The sequence below is a fragment of the Manis pentadactyla genome, chromosome 1 (assembly GCF_030020395.1).
Source record: "Manis pentadactyla isolate mManPen7 chromosome 1, mManPen7.hap1, whole genome shotgun sequence".
Taxonomy (NCBI): domain Eukaryota; kingdom Metazoa; phylum Chordata; class Mammalia; order Pholidota; family Manidae; genus Manis; species Manis pentadactyla.
Window position 1 is genome coordinate 226,114,728 of NC_080019.1, and position 15,335 is coordinate 226,130,062.

Sequence of the window (15,335 nt, forward strand, 5' to 3'; positions counted from 1 at the left end):
AGGAGACTGTTTACCCAATGGAAGGGAATGGATTGTTTACCAAGGGTTCTGCAGGTACCATTTGCCAACTGGCTATCATTCTGCTTAGCCCCTCTGGTCAGTGGAAACATCTCATTAATTCTCTGTGGGATGTATGTGTTTATGAGAGGGGTTACAGTGGTAAAACTGATATGAGGATTGATATGTGCTAGGGGATTAAGGAATTCAGAAACCCAGTACCAGGACTAGCCACTGATTCAGACAGATCTAAACACAAGCCCGTGAGAGATCCAGGAAGGAGTGATCAGGGCGAGGAATACACATTCAGCAGGTGAGCGGCGTGTGGGCGAGAGGAAGAGACAGCGCCCAAGCCGCGATGCCGTGGGGTTCCAGGGAGCAAAGAAGGCTCAGGGTTCCAGAGGAAGATAGGTGCCTACCAGGCAGGGCCCTGCACGGAGTCAGGCACAGGGAACTCCCGAGGAAGCAGAGGTCTCCCCCGAGCTGGGACCCATCCCTACACCCGAGCCCTGGCTTGGACCTGGGAGATTTACATGGCACCATCTTGAGGCCACCTTGTCCCAGAGCCTGAGATGGGATCATGGCAAAACTCTTCTGCCTGTGGCCATGGGAAGGCTGTGCAGGAGTGATCCAGCCCTTGCTGCACTCAATGCTTTTGCAGTCATCCATGATGAAGGGCAGGTAGCATCTCCTCAATATAGTTAGTGTCTCATGAGGACGTCTCATGAAATGTTTCAGAGTCAGCTTTTCCTCCTCTTACCATACTCCTGACATATATTCCCAAAGGGTTAGATGTAGTTTCTCTCCAGTACCTCTTCCCCTCGATGTAAACATCTTAGTGTCAAGACAGAGTCCCTATGGCACACAGGAAAAGATTCTGCATCTTTAGCAAAATACTAGCTCATAAATACTCAATCAATAGTTGCTGAAGTAACCAGAGCGTGAGATGCCCAGGATGGAGGGAGACAGAAAGAGAAAAATGAGGATAGTAGAACAGACCACAGAGAGAGAAAGCGGGAACAAAAACATTCATGAATGTATCTGTCCTCAAAAGTGCTTTTTAAAAAAACTTCCTTAAAGGGATCTCAGCTCAACCTACTTTCTAGACCCCTTGGAAGCACTAGACTAGGTGTTTTGGAAACACCCTCTCATTTAATCCCCACAGAAAACTTTTGTCATAGGTATCACTACTCCTGTTGGACATTCCCATTTCCCATACTTTCTTCATTTACTCTATTGGAAACTGAAATAACTGACCAGGATTCAGTAATTTTTCTGTTGATACATTTGTAAAATTATGACTATATTTTAGGCTACCTTGACCCTACAGATGACGAAAGAAATATGTAACTCACGTCTAACAGGTCCCACAGCTATTTCATATTACTAAGCTGCCATTTAAAAATTACCCGACTACCAGGAAATATACCAGGAAGGCCTAAAGTAGTTCTGAAAAGTGGACAATGAATTTCTTAATAACACTGTCAGACCCAGTGTGGCCTAAATCAGGGGTTAACAGCCTTAGGTGCTCAAGGGATGATTTGGGGAAAATAAAAATGTTTATTATGGGCTACATTTTTTTTTTCATTTCAATTTAAAGTAGCTTTATTGAGGGGAAGGAGGATAGAAATACCAGAACAGTCATAGCTTAGAGAGTAGGGAGAGAAAGGCATTTTTAAGAAGCAAGGCTGAGGTCATAAATAGTATCCACTTTAATGTTTATTAAAACATAAAAGGAAAATTAGAATTACCATGAATTGCTGCTTGTTGGTGGACTGTGGTTCCCCGAATTGGCCACTGGGCTGGCTGTTCAAGGTGCAATGACTAACTTTCCTTATTAAACAGAAAAATCTCAGTGAGAAAATCACACTGCTTTTTGTTCTTAAGACATTAGTATCTGAGAGTATTTAAGAATTAGCAACCTCCTTGATGACTTTCTCATTTTTCATCTTTTACATCCATTTGGTGTTTTCAAGTTCAGCAGTGTGTTCACATGTGTTCCTCGTTTCCTCTTTTCATGCCTGAAACAGCCTCACAGGGATTAGATAGTATCCTCCCATCTTAATAAATGGCCTCTCCCTTCACCCAGTTGCTCAGACCAAGAACCTTGGAGTCATCTTTGACAATTCTCTGTGTCTCTCACTCCTCATGTCAACCATCAGCAAATACTTTTCGCTCTACCTTCAAGATAAATCTAGAGTTCACCCTCTCATCCTACCTCCATATCCCCATTCGGATCCAAACCTCTGTCCTTTCCACTTGTAAGCACTCCCCCCACTGCTGTCCTTGCCTCCCGGTAGTCTGTCTCCCACCCTGAGGACTATTAAAAAACACACACAAAAACACCAGAAAACCTCCAGTGATTCCCCATCTCATTCAGAGTAAAATCCAGTGCAATTACCAGACTACAAGGCCGTATGGAATAAGGACTCCACTACCTATCTGACCCGACCACTTCTTCAGCCACACTGGCCTACTTTCTCTTCTCCAAAAACTCGAAGTGCACCCCCACCTCAGGGTCCTTGTCCCCACCATTTCCTCTGCCTTGGGTACCCCTTCTCCCTGACCCAGCTGTCCACAGGGCTCACCTTGATTTTTGCATGTCTACCTTATCAGGTGCCTTTCCTTCCCCACCTCTATGTCTCTCTCTTACTCGGCTTTATTTTCACCAGAGCACTTATCATCATCTTACATATCTCTTTGTTTTTTAGTTTGTTGTCTGTGTTCCCCACTAGATTGTGAGTTCCTTGTCAGCAGGGACATTTGTCTCATTTGTTCAAGTGGCTACTACAAGACCAAACACATAGTAGAAGTCCAAAAATTGTTTGTTACAGAATTAAGTGAATGAATGAGTCCCCACTTTACAAATATGGAAACTGAGCTTAGAGTGGTGGACAGGCTTGCAAGTCAGAGTACACATCAGAGAGGCATCTAGAATTGCATTATTCTTTTCAGTTCAAACTTAACTGAGGACCTGAAACTTTAATTCAGTGAATCACAATCCATCAACCAGGAATAATTTACAGTAATTCTGATTTTCCTTCTATGTTTTAACAAACCTTAAAGAAGATACAGTTAAGAAGTCTTGGCCAGGCTTCTTAAAATCCCCTTTCCTCTTCCATCTTCTTAACTGTGCCGCTGCTCTGGAACTCTTGTTCTTCAAAACCATTATAGTCCTTTCTCCTCCCCGTAGTCTCCAGGTACCACTCACGTTGGCACAGTCTCCCAAATAAGACTTCCAAGGCTGCACCAATGAAACACTTTTAGGACTCCATTCATCTCCCTTGTTGGCTTCTTTTCTATATATGTCATTTAGATAAAGTTAGTTGATAATGTTTATATCTTCTAAATCCTTCTAATCCTTGAAGTTCTGTTATTAGATGCATAAGCATTTAAGGTTATAGTATGCTTCTTGACGAACTGGCCCCTTTTATCATTATGAAATATTCTTCTTTATCCCTGGTAATATCCTTTGCACTGAAATTTATCCTGTGTGACAGTAATATAGCCATTCCAGATTGTTAAAAATCTAATGTTAACATGGTAAATTCTTTTCCCTCCTTTTGTTTTTAACCTATTTATTGTTTTTAGAGTTAAAGTGCATTTCTTGTAGAGAACATACAGTTGGGTCTAGCTTTTAAAATCTGATCTAAATGTCTTTCCCTTTTAATTGAGGTATTTAGCTTATTTAAATTAAATGTGGTTATTGACATGGTTATGTTTAAATTAAGTTGCTATTTGCCATCATGATATTTGTTTTCTGTTTGTCCCATCTGATCTTTGTTCATTTCCTCTTTTTCTGCCTTCTTTTGGACTAATCAAATATCTCTATGATCGCATTTTATCTTCTTTGTGATTCTGGCAAGTGTCCTGAAAGAGCATGTACTCACCTTCCTGCACTAGATGTTCATACTCAGTCATTCTGGAAAAAGATATATAATAAAAAAATTTCTGCATGAATAGTTATTGAGCATCCTCTGTGTGCACATCTAGTTCTAAGGACAGAAGATACTTAATAAACAGAACTGAGTTACTAACATTTACATTAAAAAATGTCAGATGAGGGAACACTGTCCCTTTTTAACCCAAATTACAAGTTAAAACATCACCATGGGTGCTGTCCATTGAGGCCAAGGGGGTCATGAAAACCAAAGTGTATCTACTTCTTTTCTGTTTAATCCTTTGTAGTTCATTCTGGCCTCTCAAATAACTAAAATGCCCCCAGCATGTGACAGGAGTCTCATTAACCCAGTGGCATAGGTTTTACAAAATGCTACAAGCAAGGATACATTAGTACGTGATGCAACATGTGACCTGGAGCTTCAAACCCAGATGTGTATACCTTGCTTTACTTCCCAATAGATGCACCCAAAAAGCTGAACATAAATTCAAATAAAGAATCCAAAAATTAATCCTTTGCAAAGCTGGTAGTTATATACTCTTCCTACTAAAAACTACTGTTTCTTCTACTACTCCTACTAAGAATAAGGACAAACAGCAGTAGTGCCCAACATTACTGAGCACTTACTGTGTGTCAGGTGCTGTGCTAAACACTTGACACATACCCTCTCCATCAGTCCTCACAAGAGCATGAAGGACATCCTGTCCTATCCCCATTTTATAGCTGAGAGAACTGAGGCACAGGGCAGCTAAGCCAAAGGATAGTTAATGGCAAGGCCAGAATTTCCACTTAGATGCTTCCACACTTGAGTTTGAGATGCAACCGCTGAACTAAACCTCCTCTCATTACACTAGAGTGTTGATTTATCTATTTGTAAATCCACATTTCCACATAGCCTGATGGCCTGAAGAAAGAGTGGAGGGCCAGACAGACAGATCTGTCTGCAGTGTGAGGAGCTAGAGGAGGAAGCCACCTGTATGTCTGCAACGGCAGAGCGGCCATCTGCTCCAGGTGCTTTGCATTCTGTTTAGTGAGCATGTTTCAACTTAAGGAACTACAAGCCGGAGCAGACTAGACAGAAACGGCACACTGCAGCCCTCGGTTTCTCTCGGTTTTGACACCTTCTGCTATGTGCCAAATTAGCAATAAATTCTGAGGAAAACCTCCGAGGGAAAGCTCCTCCTTCACAAGAACCAACCCATACCTTCCAAGGAGGGCTGTTGATTCTTCTCTGATCCCACTTCACTTTCCCATTCGGAAGCCTTTAACCAGCAACCCTCCCTGTCCAATTGGAACAGCAATTCTTTTTCTTATTTCAATACAAAACCAAAGCTTGTCATCTAAAATAAGAGGAAGCATAGCCCTGGGAATCTAGAACCAGAATGTTCTGAATTTAAATTCTGGCCATGTCATTCACCATGAACTTAACTTCAGTTTCCTCAGCTATAAAACAGGAAGAATAGCATAATTGCTGACCTAATAATAAGTGTTTACTTTGTGCCATGTATGGTTCTAAGCACTTTGTATCTTATTAACCATTTTAATTCTGACAACAACCCTTGAAGTAGGTGCCCACTGTATGCATGAGAAAACCGAGGTAGAGGTAAGTTTACTGGTTTACCCGTGGCCACACACCAAGCCTAGGCAACATGGCTCCAGAGGCCAGCTCTTAACCCACCCAGGCGGGTATAATAAATGCATATCAAGTGTCTGGCACAGCATAGAAAACTAGTAAAACTTCACTAAGCTGTAGCTTGTACTCTTATTATAAAGAGAAAGTTAATGATTCAATAAGCATTGCATTCTGTGGGTTCTATTGGCCTCCTCTTCCTGCTTCCAGTTTCGTCAATTAGAACTACAAACACTTTAGATGTAGCCATGTCCACTGGCTCAAATCTATTTATTGGGATTCAAGTTAAGGGGGAAGAGAAAATGGGTACTAGCTGCCAGACATAATTCCAGAAAAGCATGGAACTGTTATAACCTTGCCAGTCACTACTAAAAATACAACATTTTTCACCCGCTTTCTTTATCTTTTATTCCATCTATTTCCCTATGTACATATGTCCAAGGGGATTTCTCTTTACATGTTAACTGTTTACTGCTAGTAATGATATGCTTTCCTCTGTACACAGAGATATTTTATACAGAGGCTAACATTTATTGTGGGTCTACTTCCTGCCATGCCTCATGCTTACACTTCACAGGCATCGTCCTATTGAATGCCTACAGCAACTGTGAAAGAGGAACCATTCCTGGCTCTTGTTCCAGAGCACCAAGAAGTTGTGCATCTTGCCCAGCATCTCAGAGTAACCAGTGGAGCTAGACTGGGGGGCTGTACTCTAGACATCACAAGCCACTAAGTCCTCTCTCTCTTTAGCCCTGGCCAAGCCTCCCTTTTATATCCATGTCCACCATGAACATTTTAACTTATTGTGTCAAGAAGGTTGAGAGAACTGGCTGGGACAGAGAGGTGATCCACATAGCAATGGAGCTGACCATGTTGGCCCCAGGGCTGATGAACTTACCAGCCAGCCTTCCATGTCCATGGCCTCAGCCACACTTCAGCCTCCATCCTCTCTCTCTCACCTGCACCTATCTCCCTGTCTTCTCTTGCCCCTTTCTATGGCATATTCTCTATGCTAGAGCTCTGTAGCATATTCTGAATTCTTGCCCCTTTCCATAGTATATTCTTTGCCCAGCAGCCACTGGGATCATCCTAAATAGAAATATAACTGTCACTCCCCTGCTTGAAACCCTTCCATAGTTCCCCATCCTTATTTAGAATGAGTGTATTAATTGTCTGCTTTATCCATTTGTCAGATCACTCTGTCTGCTGTGTAATGAGTAGAGTATAGAAACAGCAGTGAATACGGGGGTGTGGGGAGCGGTTAGGAGCCTGTTGCCTTGGCCCAGGTGGGCCTGATAGTGACCTGACTGGGGAGTAGCAGTAGGGATAGACAGAGAGAGGATATATTTGGGATGGAAAACTCAAAGAACTTGTCAGTGGATTGCATGTGTTTATGAAGTGTTTTAAAATCTCATCAGAAATGTTTATAAAGATTGTTCTGGTTTTTCAAGAGCCTGGCATTCAAAAACAATGGAAACATAACAAAAATATATTGACCCCCTGCCATGTGTCAAGAATTGTGCTAGAAATTTAAAAAGAAGAAGAAGGTTCTGTGCTAGGAGTTTAGAAAGGAGAACTTAGAAAGAAGGAACAAGGTCCCATCACTCGAGGAAACTCACAGTCCAATAGGAACAGTAAATACGAAAACAAGTCACAGCAGTGTGACCATTGTGACAGCACACTCACCTACAGGATCCAAGAGGCGATGACATCAAGACCAAGATTGTAACTGAGGAAGAGTACAAGTCCGAACACACGGAGCTGAGGGTATTCCAGGCAGCTTAACATGGGCAGAGTTACGGAGGTGTGAAATGTTATGGTGCGGTCAGGAGCTGTAGAAGGTAAGCCTAGAGGGTGAGCAGGGCCAGAAAACGAAGAGGTTCTCAGAGCAGCGTCATGATGCTGGATTTTTCTCTGTAGGTTTGTCTCTAAGGTTTCCCTAAGTGTATTCATACCACTGATGGTACACAAGATTGTTTTAGTGATATGCAGATAAGCGTGTATTAGTTAAATAGTTACTTATGTATTTTAATGTGTTAAATAATATATAATTCATGTATGAAGACTATACTATAAAGTTCTCTTTCTAAATTTGTGTTAAAGAAGGATGTCAGGTAAACCATAGAACAGGTAGACAGCCGTGGGATGAATTCTACAAGTGGAATGTGAGTGGCCAAAGTGAGGGGCTCCATTCACATGAACAGGTGAGAAACCCTGAAAGAGTTTCAGCAGGAAAAGGCATATGCAGATGGTCGGATCCATCTCGTGGCCAGGAGGAAGATGAAAATCATCCTGGTGTCCCTGAAGCCCATTAAGAGTCCCTCTGTAGTTGTTCATGGAAACAAAAATGCAGCTGGGACTGAATGGAGGTGAAGTGGAAAAACTGAGCAGAGTGAAGAACTTTGCAGGAGGTAAAAGTCAAATGCACTTAGCAAATGAGGAACAAGGGTGAGGAAACAGGAAGACCTGGGATGACACCTGCGTTTCTGCCTTGAAGGTCTAAGTGGATTTTGGCCACCTGCCACTCCTGTCATCAACTGCAATTTGTCAAACATTATAAATTCTAATTAGGTGCATTTTGTTTTATGTTCCAAAGTGGAAATTCTGTATGATTCTAGATGAAACAAGGGTTTGGAAGTGGTCCACTTGGGTTTGTTAGCAGGTAAAACCAGTTTTGGAATTCGAGCATTTGAATGTATCTGAGTGTGACCAGATCTCTCCTCACTTTGTCCAGGAGGGCCTGAAAACTAACAGCCTCACCTCCTTGATTACCACCTGTTCAGCACGGAGCAGTCCACAGGGTGATGGGATAATTCTTAAGTGAATCCTGCTTTGCCTAGTCCTTAACCTCCCCTTTTATTTCATTTTTCAATTAATCAATCAGGATTAATTTCCACTAACAGAAGTACCTTAGGGAAGGACTTTTCTATGCTGACTTGAAACTTCCTTCCTGTCCTATATACCTGCATTTGAGTTACAGCAAAAGAAGGTGAAGGAAGATTTTCCTAATGAGACCTAACAAAAGCTGAGAGTTGGAGTTGTGAGAATTAGCACTCTCGTTTTTTTCTCTCTTTTGCAACACCTTTCCGGAGTTTCCCTACCTAAAAGACTTTTAGCACATATATAAATTAAGTAACAATGTAACGTTTTCCAAGCTTCTTTCTGGAATCAATCAAGGAATTTAAGTCAAGTCTGATGATGAACTACAGTTCCTCCTATAAATGGAAATGAACCTTGCCTGCTGTTCCTTATCAACCACACGGCTCCAAAATCTGCTGTGTCTGAGCCCTGTGCATTTCTTTGTTTATGAGAACTAAGCTTTATGATATAGTGAATTAAGCAGTGCACTTGCTTGAGCATTAATGCAATTTTTCCTTTTTCTTAGGTATTTATGGGCCATTGGTAAGAATGTCTGGAAGAGATGGAAGAAAAGGTTTTTTGTATTGGTGCAGGTAACTCTTCAATCAGTCTTAAGAGCCATCCATATTAAAGATTTGATAGGATTAATTAATGTTTTTTAACTGAGGTATAACTTACCTAAAGTATGCAAAGCTCAAGAATTCAGCTAAATGATTTTTTAGACATTACGTAGCCATACAATCACCATTCAGAGGAATGTAGAATATTATGCTCCTTTTCCTATTTTTTTATATCACTTTAAAATTCAAAAAGTAATACATGCTCGTTATTTTATCATTCTAAGAATATAGAAGATAAGAGAAATAAACTCCTCCCCCTGACAGTGATGGAGGATCCCAGGGAGGAAGCAAACAGTGCCTGATTAATGCAATGCAATAGGGACATTAACATTGTTTTAGTATAACTTCCTATTTCTAAAGGTACTAAGAAACTCAATATGAGAAAACTCAGAATTTAGTTGGATTTTTTACATCTGTTTTACTGTTTAATGTGTTTGATTTTGAATTACCTGTAGGGAGCACTTTCTTTTGTCAATGCCTGTGGCTTCCTAAAATCCTAACTGACCTCCTGTAACTATGTTTAACAGTTTGGAATATATCTTTCCAGATAGACTTTTTAAAATAACCAAACTCTTTCTGTTGTTCTGCATCTTGCTTTTTCTTTTTTTACAACAAAAATCACTGTAGACATTTTTCCATGTTTGTACTTACAGCTCTGGCTTAAATGCCTATAGAATTTTCCTTTCTGAGGGACCTCTGGGCTTCCTCAGTTGGGAGTATTAACCATGCAGCAAGGAACATCTATGTATCTAAAGATACAGATATCGATATCAGTAATACATTAGTAATATATAAATAGTGCTTTTGCTGTCTTGAGTGCTTAAGAAAAAATTACCAAAAGAAGTAATACATGTCCTTGGAAATCTCCCCCTGCTTTTTTTTTTTTTTTGGTTTGTTTGATCTTTGCTCAGGATTTTTCAGTTTACAAAGGACTTTGCCATTACCTCTTTTTAATTTGTAAGCTCCACCAGAGCATATAAACTATAATTCCATTTGCAAAAACTTAATTTATGCTGTACCGTGAAAGGTGCCACAAAATTATTCAACATATAATTCAGTGACTAAAGGTATTTATTGGGTTACTGTATGTATTGACTATAATTATTTGTTAGTATTTATAGCACTACCAATTTTAAAACCTCACTATAAAGCAACTGCCTCTTAGGTCTAAATGGTCTTGAAAAATTCTACCAACCCTGAGCTTCTAAGACTAGACTTTCTGTAGAATTACAAGTCTCTACTGTGCCACTAAGGTGAAATTCATCTCTCTGGCTATTAGCAAGAGGTAATCTTTGCTTTCATGATTGCTACAGTTTACACCAAAGCCTTAAAATAGATTCACCTATGAGAAATTTTGGAATTATGCCCAATCCCCAAAATAATCCATGAGTAGGTAATGGAAGACATTTCATCCTATCAGCTGACCAACTGATCAATATTTACTGAGTACGTACTTTGTGTAGGGCACATTAGTAGGTCATAAAGAGGAACTATGATCTCTCACTTCCAGATGGGTATCTTTATATAGCAAACATCAGAAACAGACTCAAGGTAATTAAGATATAAACAAATGCACAAATCTATAAATAAGTAAAAAATAATAATAATAATGGGAAAGCTCTTGAGGGTAGTTCACAGAATTGTTAAAAAAGCTGAATGACTGGTCCTTGTTAGAGACAGGACCCAGGGTAGTTCTAGAAATCCAGGTGGTGGTAATCATCACCAGTATCATCAATGTGGTCGTAAGACAAAGTCTACTCTGACCATTCTCTACCCCTGCATCTCCACTCGAGGGCCAAATGAGAGAAAGGGAGAATTGGATTGGTTCAGCTTAGGTCACACAACCAATTTTTAGCAGGGGCAGGCCATGGTACCTTTATTAACGTCCTACTAAGCTGTCTCCAGTGCAAAATCAGGATGCCATTACCAGAAGGAGAAATGGATGCTGGGCAAGCAAAATCAGCTGATGCTAACTCAAAAGAGAGCACAATATAAATGAAGAGACAAAATACATCAAAAGAGGCAGTGCTGAACAATGCCTGGCTCTCCCCCTTCAGCACCTCTCACTTGGCACGGCGGCCTCTCTCAGATGCACATGAGAGTCAGCCTGGCCTGCCCCAGTAGACTGTGTGCGATTTCAGGGCCAGGCCAGTTTCTGATTCATCTCTGTGTGCTTCCCGCTTTCCCCCACCTCACACGTACACATCGTCTAGCTCAGTCCCTGGCACAGGGATTCAGGAAATGTTTGGTGAAAGAAAGAAGGAAAAGGAAGAGAGAGAAGACAGGCCCAGGCTATGCCTCGAATGTTTCTGAGAAAGGAAGATATTATGGTCTGGGGAGTGTTAGCCAGTTATTGCTGTGCTTGGACACACGACTTTTCTCTAAGAATCTTTGAAATGACAAATTACTGAGGAGATGCAGTTGACTTCTTACTCTGGGAGAGATTTTAGGCAGGGGAAGTGGGGCAGGATCTCTTCAGGAAAAAAAAAAAAAGTGCTGAAAATATCACTGCAGCCATTTCTGTACAATATGTACTGAACCAAAAAGGAGAACATGTTTTAGGCAGTCCAGCTAGAACACAGATGTTTTAGGGCCATCGCACTGAGCCTGCCACCAAGAGGCGATACAAAATGCACGGTAGCTAAAAGCAACTTCTGTGCTCACTAGTCAGAATCATAAAAGGGCCTACATAGCCCATCTAAAGTTCAGCATCTTTCCTAAAAGGGCACAAGATAAGAATTTCAGGGTTTCATGTGATTCTCCCAACTTTGACAAGCCGTTGAGGTACATGGGCGACATGGATCTACCAAATTCAACCTTCTGTTTCAGCCTAAATCAGACTCTTCCCTCCACAACCTCTGTGGCCTGCAGAGGTGACATGATGGCCCTACCATCACACAGGGACTGGGAGCCAGGGTGAGAACTCAGGCCTTCTGTTTCCTTTCTTGCCCTGTTCACCACAACAATGTCTAAAAGCAATTTTGGTGGCCTACCTACAAAACACTGGCTTATTTTTGGATTCTTCCCCTTTTTTCTTCTTCATTGTTTAAATGATCACATTTACAGGTACATTATCAAAACGATAAAAGAAGCAAAACTTACTCCCTTTGAAACAACCCCAGTGCCAACAGAGTTGCAGGAGAAAAGTTCAAGGCCACGAGTCCTGGCACAGTTCAGTGGAAGCAAAAATCCTCCAGGTGGCTTGAAGAGAAGGATGGTGTCCAGGCAGCGCTGCTCACCACCAAACAGCTGTAACACAGTGTTGAAGTCAACGGTACAAACACATGATCCCCAGTTTATTTTTAGCTACCAGACTCTTCTACTGAAACTCAAAATACAAAAGTAAAACCAGGAGAACTACTCTACTTGGTCAGATCTGGGGAAGGACAAGGGCTCTGGGGAAGGAAGCAGATTCCCGAAGCCGGCCCCAAATCGCCAGGGAGCTCTGTGGCGGACGGTGTGGAGCCACCACACAAGAAGCGTGTCTATCCAGGTGACTTAGTGACCGTCCGCTCCTTCACCCTCAGGTGTTAGATCTCTGAGAGTGTTTCTCAAAGAAAGTTTGCAGCACATAATTACCAGAACAATTGTGAATGCCACTGGAACAGAGCACATCCAATACCTGTCTCCTCAAAACCATCTCCCCTCCTGCCCCTGCCTTTCTCTCACACACGTATGCATGCATGTGCACACACACGTACACCCCTACACACACACACACACACACACACACACACACACACATACACACACACACAGGGTTTACATTTTTGTCTGTAACTCAGAATTGTTTAAAATCTCCCTGAGATTTCCTCTTAGTGCTCCTGCCTTGGGGAACCAAAGATGGATTGTAAATGGATTTCCTACTAGCTAGAGACAAAGATCGTAAATGGATTTCCTATTAGCTAGAGACCTCAGGGGGGTGTTGAACCAAAGCAGCAATTCCTGTTTTTAAGGTTTGGGTTTAAAATTATGGAAGTGGCTGGAGACTGCCCCACCACCTGTGACAGGAATGAGGCAGTTGCAGGGTGTTTCTGTGCCAGAGACGTTAAGTGGTCCTCCTACACAATCAGACAGCATTCTGCAAGCAGGGCCCTAGATCACCTGCAGTAGCTACTGCTTAAAATGCAGACCGTGAAGCACCATCCAAAAGACTCTGATGCAGTGGGTCTGGGATGAGGCCCAGGAATCTGTTTTACATGCACAACAGGAGATACTGATGCAGGTTGTCCAGAGACCACCTTTGGAGAACACTACCTCAGCGGACAGTGTCCCTTTTAAAGTGAAGGCTCCCATACCCTGTAGACCATACCCTCGCAGAGTTGACGGTCTCCGTGAAGCTGAGCATCAGAGTAATTAAACAGCTGGTTATATGCAAATGACATTACGTGGCCTCCTACAGCTACGTTCCTTCATATTCCAATTTGTTCCCTAAAAACATGGCTGTGAACCCTAACCCAAGGGTTAAGGGGAAATGAGTCCTCATCATCCTAACTTAAGAAATTGCTTGGTAAACTCGTTTTAAAGCCAGGGGCCGTGGTAAGGACCAAGCACATTGATTATCATTGTTAGGAACTGTGACGAAACCAATGATAATGATAAAGGTACCACTTCCATAGAACTCCACTGCGAGCTCCCCACCGCCTGTGTATCGGGGGAGGGACAGAAGCAGCCAGCTTATCATCCTACCAGGCTAGAAAGTCTCACCTCTATAATCTTGAAATATTTTTCTTCTATGCCCCCCAAATTTCTGGTTAAAATCAGTTTTTCATTGGTCTTCAGCCAAAGTATTTGAGACATTTTTCCCCTTCTAGCTCCACCATAATATTCTGTAGTTCCTCTAATAATGCTATCAATTGCTTATATTTATATAGTTTCTTTAGAGTTTACAAAGTGTTCGTCTCTTTGGTCTTGACAACCTTTCTGTACTACAGAGAGGACAAGTCCTACCCCATTTCACATTAGAGGAAACCAAGGCTCAGTGTGGTTGACCTGCCCAGGGTCAGAGGCTAATTGGCAGCCCACGTGGAACCCAACATAGGTCTTCTGACTCCATATGCCTCCCGTGACTCCAGGCACTCGGGTAGGACTGGTCCCCAAAGAGATTTCTATGTATACCATGTTCTAGAACTCAATTACCTTGCCTCAGACAGAAACAATGTGGTCCTTAAATCCATATCCTATTTCTGATTCCCTATAGATAATATGACTAAAACCTGTTCCAGCTTTCAGAAAAAGCACTAAATCTGAATGAGATAAAATATTGTCAGGTAATATAAGATGCCATGGAATACAGCAGTTGTCACCCAGTAAACAATATTAAAATAAGTCAACCGCAAAAATGAATTAGAAGACATAAGTACTTGAGTGATTTTATAACTCTGAATGAATGTTCATTTTTGCCATTCAATTTCACAGTTGTGCTAAAGGACATTTATTTTTATATTCTGGTTGTAAATGACAAACAACCCAAACTAACTTCGGTTTTAAAGGGGGAAGAATCGTATTGGTTAGTTGATTAAAATAGCAATTTAATAGTCTTCTGGCATGGCTAGGTCTGGGGCTCAACCGAAGCCATTATGATTCAGTGTGTCTGTCAAAACCGTCTCTTGACTGGGCTCTCCTCTGACCTGGCTCCCCCTCGAGCAAGCTCTCTCCATGCAGTGGACTCTGGCAGGTCAGGGTTTAGAAAGCTTAGCAGCCTCAGAGGAAAGAAAGCTCTTCGTTCCCAGTAGTTCTAGCAGGGGCCCTGACTGAGCTCTCATTAGCCCCGTGTGGTCATGTGCCCATCCCTGCACCAATCACTGCAGCCAAGGACCTGCCCAGCTGATTGGCCCTGCCTGGGTCACATTGGGTCACATATCCCACCCACCCTACCTTCAGCTAGACATGTGCTTAGGCCCATGCAGACTCTAGGGGCTGAAAGCGGAGAAGAGGGTGATTCCCCTAGGAAAATCAAGATTCGATTACCAGAGGGAAATGAGTGCTCTGAATGCAAACATAAGAAATGTCCCCCCCGGGTGTTACCATCATCTCCATTTAAAATAATGAAACTGAGTCCCCCACGCAAGTTAACTGGATTGCCTCGGGTCACACACCTGGAAAATAATGAATCTGAGAATTAAACCCAGGTCTGTATAGCCTCCAAAACCTTTCTTTCCTGCTATTCCACCAAATAGCCCTTGTGTCAGCGCCAGTCAAGAGTCTAAGATTTAGACTCGGTGATCCTTCATTCACAGCCAGGTCACGTTAAAAATGACCTGTAGTCCCAGGACTTGTGTTCTTCACATCATGAAAATTTTCTCCCATCCTCAGGTCTCAGCTCAGT

The 15,335-nt window shown here is 42.0% G+C and overlaps 1 protein-coding gene across 17 annotated transcripts in view; it reads left to right on the top strand.

The window, feature by feature from the left end:
- Positions 1-15,335, top strand: part of CADPS (calcium dependent secretion activator) — a 427,320-nt gene that overhangs the window by 253,635 nt on the left and 158,350 nt on the right. For all 17 annotated transcript variants that reach the window (XM_057507990.1, XM_057507963.1, XM_057507964.1 and 14 more), the window contains exon 9: positions 8,914-8,980. In XM_057507990.1, coding sequence (XP_057363973.1) covers positions 8,914-8,980 — 67 coding nt within the window. The remainder of the gene's footprint in view (positions 1-8,913; positions 8,981-15,335) is intronic.